The 14,224-nt window shown below is 45.0% G+C and overlaps 1 protein-coding gene across 1 annotated transcript in view; it reads left to right on the top strand.

The window, feature by feature from the left end:
• Dmrt1 (doublesex and mab-3 related transcription factor 1) overlaps positions 1-14,224 on the top strand; it is a 103,738-nt gene that overhangs the window by 54,565 nt on the left and 34,949 nt on the right. The window contains exon 4 of the mRNA XM_027406484.1: positions 2,395-2,539. Within this exon, the coding sequence (XP_027262285.1) occupies positions 2,395-2,539 (145 nt within the window). The remainder of the gene's footprint in view (positions 1-2,394; positions 2,540-14,224) is intronic.

Below are 14,224 nucleotides of genomic sequence, written 5' to 3'. Positions count from 1 at the left end.
TCTGAGTTAGAGGCCAGCCTGGTCTCCAGAGCGACAGGATAGGCTCCAAAGCTACACAGAGGAACCCTGTCTCGAAAAAAAAAAATTTTCAAAGAAACAAGTTAGTATTGAATAACAGAGGAGAGAGAGAGAGACAGACAGACGGACAGACAGACAGACTGGAACAGTTCCTCCATTTGCCACTATGGTTTGTCTTTCACCGAAAAGTGAGGACAGGGCCTTCAGGGTATCAGATTAGTTTGAAAGAGGTCTCCCAACCTTGGCATAGTTGTGGTGTTGGGGTGGGTGCTTGGTTGTCAGGGGAACTGCTGTGGGCCCTGTGAGAGTACAGCAGGTTGCTGACCTTTCGATGCCAGTAGCAACTCTCTTTGCTTTCAGGTATGACAACTGAACAAGTTTCCATATATCAATCTCTCCATAAGGACAAGCTTGTCCCCAAATGAAAACTGCTGCTTTACGATCAAATAAATTTCAAAGGCTTTATTATCTTGTCTAAGGCCAGAGTGGCAGGACTGTGTTGTCTGTGTATCATCAGCTGTCTATCTTGTTTATCTCAAATTAGAAGGGGACAGGAAGTGACCTGGACTTACTCCCAGGCTTTCTGGGGTGAACATCAACTCAGTTTTAACTTCGTGTTTAAGAATGCTCTGTATTCTTCCTCTTGTGCAGGTTTGCCAGTAGATGGTTACTGTAGTGGTCCTCCGTTTTCTGAGTTTAGCCCCTGATGGTTGAGCTACCACCCCAGCCCCAAATCACATTATTCTTCGATTTGGATGTAGCTGAGGTGATTGATGACCTCAGTAAACTAACATTTTAATAACCTCAAATGGAGTTTGGCCTTTTGTAACCCCCCCCTTCTTTTGCTGGAAGTCTTCTGTTGTCTCAGGGAGTCACTGGGGAAACAGTAATTGAAACAAATAACTCAATTCCAAGTTCTAGGTAATCACAGCTTTTGATGCTTTCTGGAAAGATAAATAATTAAATGGGGGCAATAAGCACATGTATGTTTTGAAACAGTGCTTATTTTCCAGTGAGCTGTTTGAAAGAATACCATTTGTTGGCATAGCTTTCTGGGCAGTGTGCATGCTGTGATGGCAGCTGTTGGCCAATCTTCTTGTCAGACTTGACCTTTTGGACTTTTTAAAATACACGAGATCTTGTTCTTCTCTGGTGTATGATACATATTGGTAATTTTAGAGTCTTGATGGCATGTTAGAATTACCTAGGGAGCTTTGGAAAGACCCAGGGTCCAGGCCACGTGCCAGACCAGTTGAATTACATTTTCAAGAGGTGGAAGCAAGGCATCAGCTTCTTCCTTTATTGCAGTGAGAATTAAGATTGACAACTCATCCACATGTTTATAAATAAAGATTTATTGGGACACAGCCATGCCCATTCATTTGCTGTTGCCTAGAGACACCATGGTAAACCCTCCATTAGTTACTATCTGGCCATTTATAGTAAAATGCTTGCTGACTATTGCTCTGAAGTCATGGTGAATATTAACTATTTCAGTATCTGTATGTATTTCCATAGCAAAAGGAAAAATGCAGCATTTTTCAGGGCTTGTGGGCTCAAGTCCTATTGCTTTGTGCACAGGAGATACCAAGAACTATTTTCCTTGAAGAACTGACTTGTAGATGTGGTCAAACCCGAGGGAGAGGTGACTAACTCAGCCCCCAGAGCGGGGAACCCATTATTCACATGGGCATCTGTGCTTAAAGTTGGCCCCTGACTGTTACGCCAGTGCTCATTTTTCAGACTGTGTAACTGGCTCTTGGGAAGCCTGCAGCATTAGTTTGAAGGGTGCTGGAGTTCTGCTGAAGCACTTACGGAATCCACAACAACCCCATTTCAATCTTAGACAGACTGAAAATACGGCTCAGTGGGTAAAGTGCTTGCCATGCAAGCGTGAGGCTCAGCGTTCAGATGCCCAGCATCTGTATAAATACGGGGCAGGCCTAGGCACCCACTTGCAGTTGTCAAGAGGTGGAGATCAGGTCCCTGGAGCAAGCTGGCCAGTTGGAGTAGCTGAATTGGTGAACTCTGGGTTTAAGTGCAAGACCCTACCTCGATATATAAGGTGCAGAGTTTCTGTGATATGCCGAAATTGAGGTATGGAGGTATTGAGGTATGGAGAGCAAAAGCAGCTCATCTTGTGTGGCCCAGGAAGAAAAGACAGACAGACACTGGAGGGGTAAAAGACAAACTGTCCTCTAAAGTCTGCCCCCCCTCCAGTAGCCTACTGCCTCCAGTTAGGTCGCATCTCCTAGTATTCCCAGATTTTCTAAAGTTAGTGTCATGAGATGGGGACCAGGCCTTGGGCATGTGATCCTGTGGGAAACACTTCATATTCAAACCATACAAAGTTGTTCTTTGATTTTTCTTAAGCAGATGAAGAGCGCAGAGAGCCGCCACCCGGTGAGCTCCCAGTACAGGATGCACTCGTACTACGGGCCTCCCTCCTACCTGGGCCAGAGCATGTCCCAGATCTTCACCTTTGAGGACGGCCCCTCCTACTCAGAAGCCAAAGCAAGCGGTAGGTTCTGTGGTGGATAGCTGGGATTGAGATGATACCTAGCAGGGGAGTAGGTTTCTGTGGGCATCGCTCATAGGAGCTCTGGAGGGTTTTTAAATTATTATTATTAATGCTCTGAGAATATCATACAGCTGCTCCCAGATCTCCCACCTTCTCCACCCAACTTCTTCCTTCCTCTCCTTCTCCCTCTCCCCATCCTCCACCATGAAACCCAATTTGTGTTATGACCTGCCCTGGAGTGTGGTTGATAAACCAGATGTCATATCTGTAAAGAAATCTGACTTTCCTTCTCCAAGCAGCAACCAATACCAATAGCTTCTTAGCTAGGGGTGGGGCTTTGTATCCACCCCTCTCCCCCATGCTGGCATTTTGATGGCTTGAGCTAGCACAGGTGTTGTGCATGCTGTCACAATTGCTGTGCGTTCATATGCATAATTGCCCCGTTATGTCTGGAAAGTGTGCTTCCTCGAGTCACTCTCCACTTCTGGCTCTTCAGCTCTCCCACATAGACCCCGAGCCTTGAGGAGAAGGGGTGTGATATAAACATCCCCTTTAGGGTTGAGCACTCTAAAATCTCTGTTGTAGGCCTCTAGTAATCACCATCTACCACAAAAAGAAGCTTCTCTGATAAAGGTTGAGAGATGCATTGATTTACAGTGTAACAATAAGTCGTTAAGAGTTGTTTTAATTATGTGTCCATTTAATAGAGTAATGTTAGGTTTTCCTCTAGAGCCCATAATTTAGCCATAAGTTCTTGGTCTAGTTGACAGTGTTGAGAATGGGTCCTGTTTTGTGGTATGGGCCCTAAATATAAGCAGAAAGTGATTGGTTACTCCTTTAACACTTGTACCACTATTCCACTAGTTGGAGCTACCTTACCAGGCAGGTCATTAATGTAGTTCCCAGGGTCTATAGCCAGATGAGATTGGTGATTGCTTTTCACCAGATGAACATTCTGTGAAGAATTTAACTGCAAATTGGTTTTACTTTATTCTTTTTTATAGATTCATTTTCCCCTTCCTTCCTTCCTTCCTTCTTTCCTTCCTTTCCTCCTCCTCCTCTGTTATTTTTTGGTTTTTCGAGACAGGGTTTCCCTGTGGCTTTGGAGGCTGTCCTGGAACTAGCTCTTGTAGACCAGGCTGGTCTTGAACTCACAGAGATCCGACTGTCTCTGCCTCCCGAGTGCTGGGATTAAAGGCGTGTCTTTTTTGTTTATTTTTCAGATTGTATTTTAATTATAACATTTCTCCCTTCCCCTTCTTCTCTCCAATCCCCCCCCATGCTTCTTTCTGCTGTCCTTCAAATTCATGGCTTCTTTTTTATCAGTTGTACTGCATGAATTTATGTATTTGTACTGGGGAAATGGAGCAATCATTGCTGAAGATGAAGGGCGGGAAGGAGGTAAAATAACAACATGGATGACTGAAAAACTACATGGAATCATACTACAAGCTATTACCTTTAAAAAATGTAATTCAGTGAATGCATAGACATATGTAGCTTTAATGAACTTTTCTCATCTGAACTGATGGCACTCCTCAAGAGCCAAGAACCACCAAACAAAAATCCCAATACCAGATATGAAAAGCCTCTTTTGAGTTGGTTTATTCTTAATGCAGTTTCCTTCCCTTCTGAATACATGTGTGACAGTAGATAGACTTCTGTCCCTACAAATGTTATTTTCTTTTATCTTTTTTAATTAAGAAAAATTCACGTGTGTTTTGCCTGCATGTACATGTGTGTGCCACATGTGTGCCTGATGCCTGAAGGCAATAAGACGGCATTGGATCCCTTGGAACTGGAGTTGTGGATGGTTTTCAACTAACATGCAGATTCTGGAAGTCCAAGCTGGGTCCTCTGGAAGAGCAGGCAGTGTTCTTAACTGATGAACCATCTCTCCAGTCTCCAAATGCTGTGTTTTTGAGGAAAAGTGTGACATACAAGGCTCATTTTTTCCCCATTGCTAGGGATCAAACCCCTGGGATCGTTGCTGATGCTGAGCAAGGGCCCAGGGAAGATAACCCAGTGCTCAGGGACACTTTAAGTGTGTTTCAAGTCCACATGTTTTTTGTTTTTGTTTTTGTTTTTGTTTTTGTTTTTTTTTATGAAGTGAAGTTCTGTATATGAAAGTTGTTTTACAACTTTGCTTTAAAAGTCAAAGTGCATTCATCTTTTTGGGGGGAAATAAAATAACACAGTAAAACATTTTTTTAATACAGTAGATCTGGGCTTCTGCAGTAGCAATGCAAATAATTCTAATATGGCTGAAATAAAAAACGACTGTTTAATGAACCGAAGCCTTTTGAAATACGCAATTCCTCAAGTTCAGTTTTAACCTTCTCCCCAACAGTTATTCTGAGTTGATGGGCAGGTCTTTCCTGGCTGCATTTCCAGAGCCCGGTTTTAAGTTCAGCATCTTTTGGTTTAGGAAAGCTGTAAGCAAACAGTGGAGCCCGGAAGTGGCAATCGAGGCAGTCCTGAGTGACATGGAAGAGATTGATCAGGGCATTCGAGATTACCTTATACTAAATGGAAGGAGACATTAATTTCCTAAATAACATGACTATAGAGGAAGAGTTTTCTTTATTTTATTTATTATATGTTTGTTGCACAAGGAAGGGAGAGGGCCTCAATGTGGGTGTGAAGGTCAGAGAGAGGACTTTGTGGAGTTGGTTGTCTTTTTTGACCTCTTCATCGACCCCAGGGACTGAGTTCGGCTCAGCAGCCTCAGGTAGGCAGGGGTAGAGCACCTTCGTACAGGCCAAAAGTTTGTTTGCAAAGCTTATGCTTAAGAAAATGAGAATCAGAACTGTGACCTGGTTTTCACATATGGAATTAAATCTTTAAAAGCTGGGCAAGTGCCCTTGTCAACAACAGCAAAAACAAACAAAAAGTCGGGACAAATGCTGCTTTATTTACTCTCCTAAAGTACAATAATAGCTTCCGTGGATACAGGACATTTAGGTCATAGAAACGAGGTGGTTTGACGTGGAGAGACTGAAATGCACAGTGAGGGCTGCACTTTCATCTTTGTTAATACTGGATCGCCATGTTTAGAGTAGACTGTGACCTCTCTGTTTCATAAATATCCATATTCTCCGAGGCGCTGCCTTTGGGATCTACATATAACCTGGCCAGTGTGCTCCTTAAGAAGAACACACGTCTCACATTCCTTTTCAGTCTGCTCTGACAGCCTCTCTTTGCTCTTTGTGGTTGAGTAAGTGAGTGAGTGAAGGAATGAAGGATTCTGCCTGTTTTAAGTGAGCTTGCCCCATCGGTCAGGATCCCAACTCTGCTGTCAGACATAGCCAGTGTACAGTTTGGAGATGAAACTGTTAAAGAGACTTATTTTCATATAGAAAATTAGAAACAAGTTCCGTGTAAGGAGGAAATCACCTAAGATTCTTACTCTAACAATAACAGAATAGCTTTAGAAGCTTGGCCTTCTTGAGATAAAGGTGTCATCGATTCAGAGAAGGCAGTAAGACAAAACAAAAAACTGTAAGGAGTGGAGAGGAATGGATTTGAGGAGGAACACTAGATGTCTGAACTTATGGTGGAGGAGGCTTGTCACTTAGAAGGAAAGAGATAAATGTCCATAGAAACGGGGTTGGTAGCACTGTGACCATAGCATAAGGCATCAGGAATTGCTTACTTTTCCTGAGGCCTCTGGCCTCATTTCCTGGAACCCTCTCCTTCCCTTATAATTAGTCAGAATTGGCTCAAGCTGTGGGAAAGAGGGAGCTGGACTTGAAGAACCACAGATAAATTATGGAATTATGGAAAAAAGAAAAAAAATGTGTTAGTAGAACATCCAAAACCTGGCTAATTGGTGGAAGGAATGTGGCTTTCTGATGTCCAGCTAGATGTCTGGAGTGCCACACATGAGGTTTTTAACAAAGCAGATGAGGAAGGTTAGGAAAATCATTGGGGAACTAGGATGCCCACAGGTCGTCTTTTGTCATATGGAGTCCCCAGCTTTAGTGTTTTGGAACAGGCTAGGCACTTTTGGATAATGGGTCTGAGGGTTTGAGACAGTGGCAGGATGGGTGCTTGGGGGTGGGGACATCATTTTAGTCACTGAGACACTGGTAGTGGTTGGCTGGTCACTAGTTCTGCCTAGCACTACAGTCATGATTGAGTTGAGTTCCTTTGGTTGATTGGTTAAATAAATAAGTTACGATTTCTACATGTTTATCAAATATTCCAAATGGTCTTCTAAGTGATTTGCAGAACAGTATTGTAAGTAGGCTTAGTGGTTTTTAAATTTTTACTTGAGTATAAATTTGCCCATTAATATATTTTTTCAATTTTTTAAATGGATAAATGTAACTTATTGACTCTCTTTGCCCAAGCTAGGCACTCGAACCCATGGATGCCTGGTAAGTGCTGTACCACTGAGCTACAGCCCTAGGCCTTTCAAAAGGGTTTTACTTTGAGATAGTTGCTCAGGCTGGACTTAAACTCACTGTGTAAATCAGGGTAGCTTCAAATTTGTGAGCCTTCTGCCACGAGAGTAGCTAGAATGACAGGTATGTGCCATTTTGCCCAGCTCACCTTAGTATCTAAAGAAATAGGTGTGAGCTTGATGTTGTTCTCTGGATTTGCAATGAATGGCAGCATAAGAAACAATGTCGTGAAAAAAGTGTGAGAGGTTCCTCCCTGTCACCTTGTTGTTCTTTGTGGAAAACGTCTGAGCAGACCCCTCTGTAACAATAAATCTTTACTCCACCTGCCCGAGCCCTGCTGCCACGTGGGTGCCCAGAATAACACACACAGTCTTACAGTAGTTTACAATGCTACTGGCCAATTGACTAGAATTTCTTATATGCTAGCTCAGTCTTAATTATCCTAAATCTATATATTTTATAAGACTTATAAATCTATATATTTTATAAGACTTATTGCGTGCCCCTTCTGTTGGCGTCCTCTTCCTGGGATCACATGTCGCTCCGTAGAGAAGAGAGCAGGAGGAAAAGGAAGAGAAAGAGCAAGAGAGCGACTTCCTGTTTGTCCTTGCTTATATGAGTCTGTCTGCGATGTCACTTCTTGCCTGTACAACAAGACTTTTATTACGTTTCCCAGAATCCTCCTTGACTCCTAGTCCCGCCTAACTTGCTTCTTCATTGGCCAACAGTATTTATTCAACAACCAATAAGATAAACATACACAGAAGAACTTGCCCCATCACCCTTCTCCATCCTGAAGTGATGGTTGGAATGTGTACAAAGGTGGAAACTGAGGTTACATATGTGTACCACCCATGCTTGATTATTTTTCTCTGTGAGGTTAGGTTCTCGGCATTAAACCCAGGATCCCACATACTAGGCAAGTGCTGTACCACTGAGGTACGTTCTCAGCCTCTGGGAGATTAATTTGAGACCAGATTTGAGCAGTCTGTGATACGTGCATGTGGGTTCTGAACAGACATTGAATGTGTGAAGTCTGAGTTGTGGGGGACACCTCTCATAGAAATAAAAATTTGAAAGTTCAGTACACAGACTGTGTAAGTCAGTCTCACGAGATCACCTGGAGAAAAGTGAATATACAGGAATGCAGAGGAGACACAAAGGGCTGAGGCCGGGGCCTGGGGACCTCTGTGTTTTGAGCACTGGTAGATAGGATGACCAGTGAAGGAGACAAGAAGCAGTGACGTGGATGAAAACTGCAAGTGGGTGGTGTTTCAGAAGTCGAGTGAAGAAAGTGCTTCCGTGAACCAAGCCAAGCAGTGTCTGACAGGCCATTGGACAAGAAAGCTTGGATTGCCCATTTGCTGTTCCCAGGGAAAAATGATGGATGACCTTGCTGCTCTGGTTGTGAGCAGGAGCCTTCTTCTTGCTCAGAGAGCTTGGGAGCCAGTTGCTGCTTGGTCTACAAGGCTGCACCTAGTCTGGTGCTGTGCTCTGAAGGATCCCTGGAGAGCCAGCCACTGGTGTTCAGTCCACGCTGGAAGTCCAAAGGGAATGTGTTTCCGTGTTAGCAAAGGGCAGGGGCAGCAGTGGCAATGGCAGCTGTAGGATAGATGCACTCGGTAGCAAGAGGTGAAGGCAGGCAGGCAAAAAGCAACAGCTTTTCTCTGGGACTTCCTTATCTCTGGGGAGGGTCTCAGTCCTGGAAAATACCCGTGCAGACCCACCTAGAGGTGTATCTCTTAGTTGCTTCCAGATCCAGCTAAGATTAACCATTCCAGCAGGACCCAGGGAGCCAGGCCAGTGGCCTCCAGAGTGACAGCTCTGGTGGGTCTGCAGATCCCTTCCCTACTGGTTGAAGAAGAGTGATATTTAAAGGAATCAAGAATTAGGAGAGACTTGATAGAGCAACTAGTTGTCTAGTGAGCTTGATGAAAAAAAACAAAAATGGAGCTTGTAGTTTTTATCTTTCATTGTTATAGTAATTCACTTGCACCTCACATAAGATAATCATGAGACATCTGAAACTGTACCCTTGGGGCGTTGTGTATGTCACAGTTCTGTCTGGTTCTGAGTCATGTTTACCCACTGAAGAAGAGAGTCATATCCATGAAGGAATTATGTCCACTCTTCCCTGGTAATCGGTTCTCTGCCTCCAGATTTCCCTATTCTCAATGTTTCCTGCCAATGGAATAGGTGACACAAGGTCCTTTGTGTTAATTTCTTTCTCTTAACCTCATAGTTTCATGGTTCATTCACACTTTAGCATAAATTAGCACTTTGTTCATTTTCATATCTGAATAATATTCTGTGGTTCGAATGTATCGTATTTTGTTCATTCATCCTTTGATGGACATTTGGCTTATTGCCATTCTTTGACTCCCATGAGTTGATAGTGCTGGCATGACACTCATACATGCCTATTCGATTGTCTGTTCTTAGTTCTGAACTTACGCCTAGAAGTATGCATTAGTCAGCATTTGTCATTATGATAAAAAAAAATGAATTAAGTCGTTTTCAAAGAGTAAAGGTTAGCTGTGGAGGTCTCCATCTATCACTGAGTGGCCCATTGCCTTGGGTTTCTGGTGGGGCGTCACAGGACAAAGGTACACAGTGGAATAAAACCATTGGCCTTGTTATCCGGGTGACAAAATGGAACAGGAAGAGGCTAGGGTCCTGCACCTTCTTCAAGGGTATGTATTTCAGTGATGCAAGCGCCTCCCACCGGGAACTGAATTTAAGGTCAGGCGCATGCTAGGTGGTAAGCACTGTACCACTGAGATGCATCCCATCCCTCTTTTATCCTTTTTGCTACAGGGTTTTGATATGTAGCCTAGGCTGGCCTCGAACTCACTCAGTAGTCCAGCCAGGCTTGGAACATGCCCGTCTTTTTGCCTCCTTAGAATTACAGACCTGTGTCATGAGGTCCTGCGAACCCATCCAGGTTCTGCCACCTCCTAAATAGTGTCATCCTGGAGACGAGGCCTTTTAGTGTAGGTCTGTCCAGAACATCCAGAGAGGAATTGCTAGGTCTTGTGGGAGTTTTATTTTTAATTTTTTGAGGCGCATTAACCTGTTCTCCCAGCAGCTGAGCTGTCTTATGTCCCCATCCGTATACGAAGGCTCCCACTTCCCCATGCCCTGACCAACACTGCCTTGTTTTCCAATTTTCTCAATTATGGCTCTCATAATTCATCTTTATTATACTATAAAAGTATCTAATCAAAGTAGATTAGAAACTCAAAGTAAATAAAGCATAGGTCCTTCCCTCTATATGCTTTGGAAATCACTGCTTTGCCCAAGAAGACTGGTGTGCGAGAAAGTGTGGCCAGTTCATAGCGACACATGCAGGGTGTTTGGGAAGTGGCTGTGGGAACATGGAGGAAACGATGCCCACTCCGGAATGGATGGCATGGAGGTGCCACAGCCATGTGTCTGTTTCTCTAGGTGTAGAATAGGTGGGTAGTGTTAGGTTTCTAGCAGTCTTAAAGGCAGTCAGCGTGTATATCCAGAAATGAACTCCACAAGGACTTTAGGAGGATTTCTGGCAGTTAGATAAAAGCCAGCATTCCTCAGGAACTTGTGAAACTGGTTCCTGTCTGCCAGAAGGAGCCCTTTCCCTCACCTGGCAGAGGGGCATATGGCTACTTGTGATTTCTGTCAGCATATCAAGCTCAGTGCTGCCTCCAGGCTCCCTTAGTATCACAAGAACATGTTAATACATTTCAGAGTCCGAGCTAGCATCCCAGCCTTTCTCACCAAACCACCCTACCCTAAGCTCCCTCCAGCTTAGGGACGTCCCTCCCCCAGAACCCCTTATAACCCAGCTATTCTCACTGTTCATATACCCCCCCCCCATTTCTTGCTATCTCACTGTCTCCAGTGTTCTTTCTCACTTCCCTAACCCTGGCCACGGCCAGTCTGTTGCTTTGTCTCTCTGCTCTCGTATCTACAATGAAAACCTTAACCACACTGTGGAGCATTCATGTTGACATTTTCTTTCCTGCGCCCCGCCACACGGGTAACATCTGTAAAGAGGTACTTTTTCCGTATGTTGCCCTCTTCAGTAAAAGTTCTTAGCAGGCAGATTAACTCCTGCAGGGAGATTTGGATCAACTGGGAAAGTGAAACACACTTAGAAGATTTGGATCAGCTTCTGTGGTGATCTCAGCACAGTCAGGAGAAATGGTGCCTTGGACCCCTGTGCGTTCACGGACGATGGATGCCGTTCCTCCGCGCTGCCAGACTGTAGGCAGAATGGTTGTGCAGTCACCTTTGACGAGTTTAGAGTTGTGTGGTGAAGTAGTGCTTCGTGGAAAGGTCTTCTGGCAGCACCTCTCGGACTCTGCAGGTGGAAGCACAGAGGCTGGGCTGCCATTTGGAAGCACCCTCAGATTTCTTTGTCATGGGTGCCTTGAGTGTGAGGTGAGTGACCTTCTGTGGTGAGTGGCTGTGTGGGGGATAGAATAGTCTGGTTAGTTAACGTGGACCCATGAATCAGAAGTGTGTAGCCTCCTTTCTCAAAGGCTGGTTTCATTTCCTGCTTTGGAGGGTGAGGGTGGGCACTGTGAGGTCATGTGGCTAGGTGGCTGTTGTGAGGTTTTGATGTCATCCAGTGTGATGAAGCTCCAGTTTTGCCGTGGAAGGTGAGGGTGGGCGCTGTGAGGTCACAATGACTGTTGTGAGGTTTTTATGCTGTCCAATGTAAAGAAGTTCTGCTATAGAAGGTATGGTGGTTTTTTTTGGGGGGGGAAGGCCTCTAAAAGGAGTGCCACTATTAGGAAGTGTGGTCTTGTTGGAAGACGTGTGTCACTGTGGAGGCAGGCTTTGAGGTCTTATATATGCTCAATTACAGTCCAGAGTCTGAGATCACTTCCTGTGACCCACTAGATATAGGACTCTCAGCCCCTTCTCCAGCACCATGTCTGCCTGCATGCCACCATGCCTCACCATAATGATCCTGGACTAAACCTCTGAAAATGTGAGCCACCCCAATAAATGTCTTCCTTTATAAGAGTTGCCGTGGTTGTGATGTCTCTTCAGTTATAGAAACCGTAAGACAAGGGGGTGAGGGTGGGCACTGTGAGGTCACATGCATGTTGTAAGGTTTTGACAGTGCCTAGTGTGAGGAAACTCCCTTCTGCTGTGGAAGGTGAAAGTGGAGGCTCTGAGAGGCTGCCTGGGAAACTGTGAGGTTCTGATGCAATTCCGTGTCAGTACGTGCAAACGCAATAAAAGGTGGCAGGCGTCATCACAGCCACGTCCTCCCTTCAAGACTAGTGCTGGTTGTGCTGGCAGTCTTTGTCGTGGAGAAGAATGTTCTAGAAATGTGCCAGTCTGGCTTAGTCCTGTGGAAAGTGGGCTCAAGACTCCAATGGTCTCTTGCCCTCCCCACCCCCTAAGAAAAGGTGACTGAGTCTCATGCAGTGTTTAGAAGATGTTGCCCTTAATTTAAACTTGGCACTGTAGGATGTAGCTTGTTTTGCCACATTTCAAAGAAAAGAGCGCTGGGCTGATAACCGTATTTTCCTTATGTGACCTTTTATTGTCAGCTCTTGCTTTGAAGAGAGGTGAGTTGAGCATTCAGTGGCACATGTCACAGAAGCTGGTGCTTGGGAGAGGCTCCAGCCCCGAGGTGGAGAGGGCTGGTTCTGGTCCTCAGCTCTGGCCCAACAGTGCAGTGCTCGGACGGTATCCTAGAGCCCCAGTTCCCTCAGCTGGGAAGCTGCATGCAATATCAGCGGTTTCCCCGAGTGGATCCGTAAAGTGCTGTGTAAAAGCATGGAACGCTATTGCCTACACTGACTCCCCATGTCACATTCCTGTTGGTTCAAAGGCCATCACCTTGCCTTTATACCTTTCTGTGTCGGCAGGTGTTGAGCAGTGGGCTGTGTAAATAAAGTATTCCTTTCATAAAGAAAGGCTTAGTTTTAGCCCAACAGGGGTCCCGATGGAACTGAGTGTATGTGTATTGTATATTGGGAGTTTCAAAATCAGTTTGGCGTCGTGGTCTGCTGAATGGGGAAGATAGACTATCCACATTTTAAGCATTTAGAAATGGTAGTCATTTTTGATTTGGGAATAAAGTATGTTGGTATTTACCAATGAATGGAAACTCGGCAGAGAGGAAGAAGCTGTGGACAACCAGCAGCTCCTAAAGAATATAGAGAATGGTCTAGGTTAGTTGATGTGCTCTGGGTGACAAACAGAGATGTTTTTATTCAGGTCTCTTTTCTTTCTCCATGAAATGCAGACCCTGCAAAGGCAATCTGGACAAGGTTGAGAGCTGGTGGCCCCCAGCATATACCATGTGTAAAATGCCAGTATTTAACACAGCCAGCCACCAGGCTATCATCCAGTAATGGCAGGTGCTTCCCAGGGAGCTCCCTTGGGGAGGTCAAACTCTCCATGTAAGGCATAGAATCAGTCATCTCAGCACCGAGCAGGGATGACCAGGGTGTATTCTCATGCCGGGGGACGGGGTTACCAGGATGCCTTGTGTTCTCTTGAATGAACAAGAAGACCACTCTTGGGTTATTTCTATTCTTATCTCACCAGGTTAGAGTTAACGTGCTCGGTGAAATGTTAGGTCCGTGTAGGTGCGGAGTACAGCCACTCAGCTGCATACATCCTGGATTGTATTACATTGGATCTTGCCTTGGGGAAACTGAGTTTTACACTCAATTCTTTACACGAGTCTGGCTTTTGATGAAGAATGTAGCCCTGCAAGAGACCCAGATGAGGCTTTACCAGTATTCCCACTTACGGAGGGGTGCTGGCAGGATGCTTCCTCCAAGCTTTGTCCGTAGTGTTTTAACAGTAGGGCTGGGGTTCATTCCCATCTTGGAGCCACTTTCCCTGGCTCTTCTCTCTCCTTCCCTTCACTTCCTGCCCTTGTGTTTCTCTTACACACAGGTGTCACTTCTGTAGCGTCTTTAAGACAGTGCCCTGTGCAACTGACTGCTGTAACGTATTCAGACGCAGGATTATCACCGTCGTGTGACAGATGAGGATAATGAGGCATGGAGAAGGTGGCTGAGGGGCCCTGGTATCCACATGCAGGCTTGGGAGCTGAGGCAGAGGTAGTCTTTCTGAAGCCTCCCTGGCCACATGGTCTGACGTGTCTGTGAAATATGTTCCAGAAAGATGATGGCTGTGGATGGGAGGTTGCTTAGATGTGGCTACAACAGTACTTCTGTTGCTGTTGTGCTGAAATGTCAAAAACATGGTCCTGTAGCACAGGCCTCATTCAGAAATGTCCCAGCTGAGATGGTAA

Source organism: Cricetulus griseus, chromosome 3 (assembly GCF_003668045.3).
Source record: "Cricetulus griseus strain 17A/GY chromosome 3, alternate assembly CriGri-PICRH-1.0, whole genome shotgun sequence".
Taxonomy (NCBI): Eukaryota; Metazoa; Chordata; class Mammalia; order Rodentia; family Cricetidae; genus Cricetulus; species Cricetulus griseus.
Note: the sequence above shows the minus strand (reverse complement) of the source record. Positions and strands in the feature narration are given on the sequence as shown.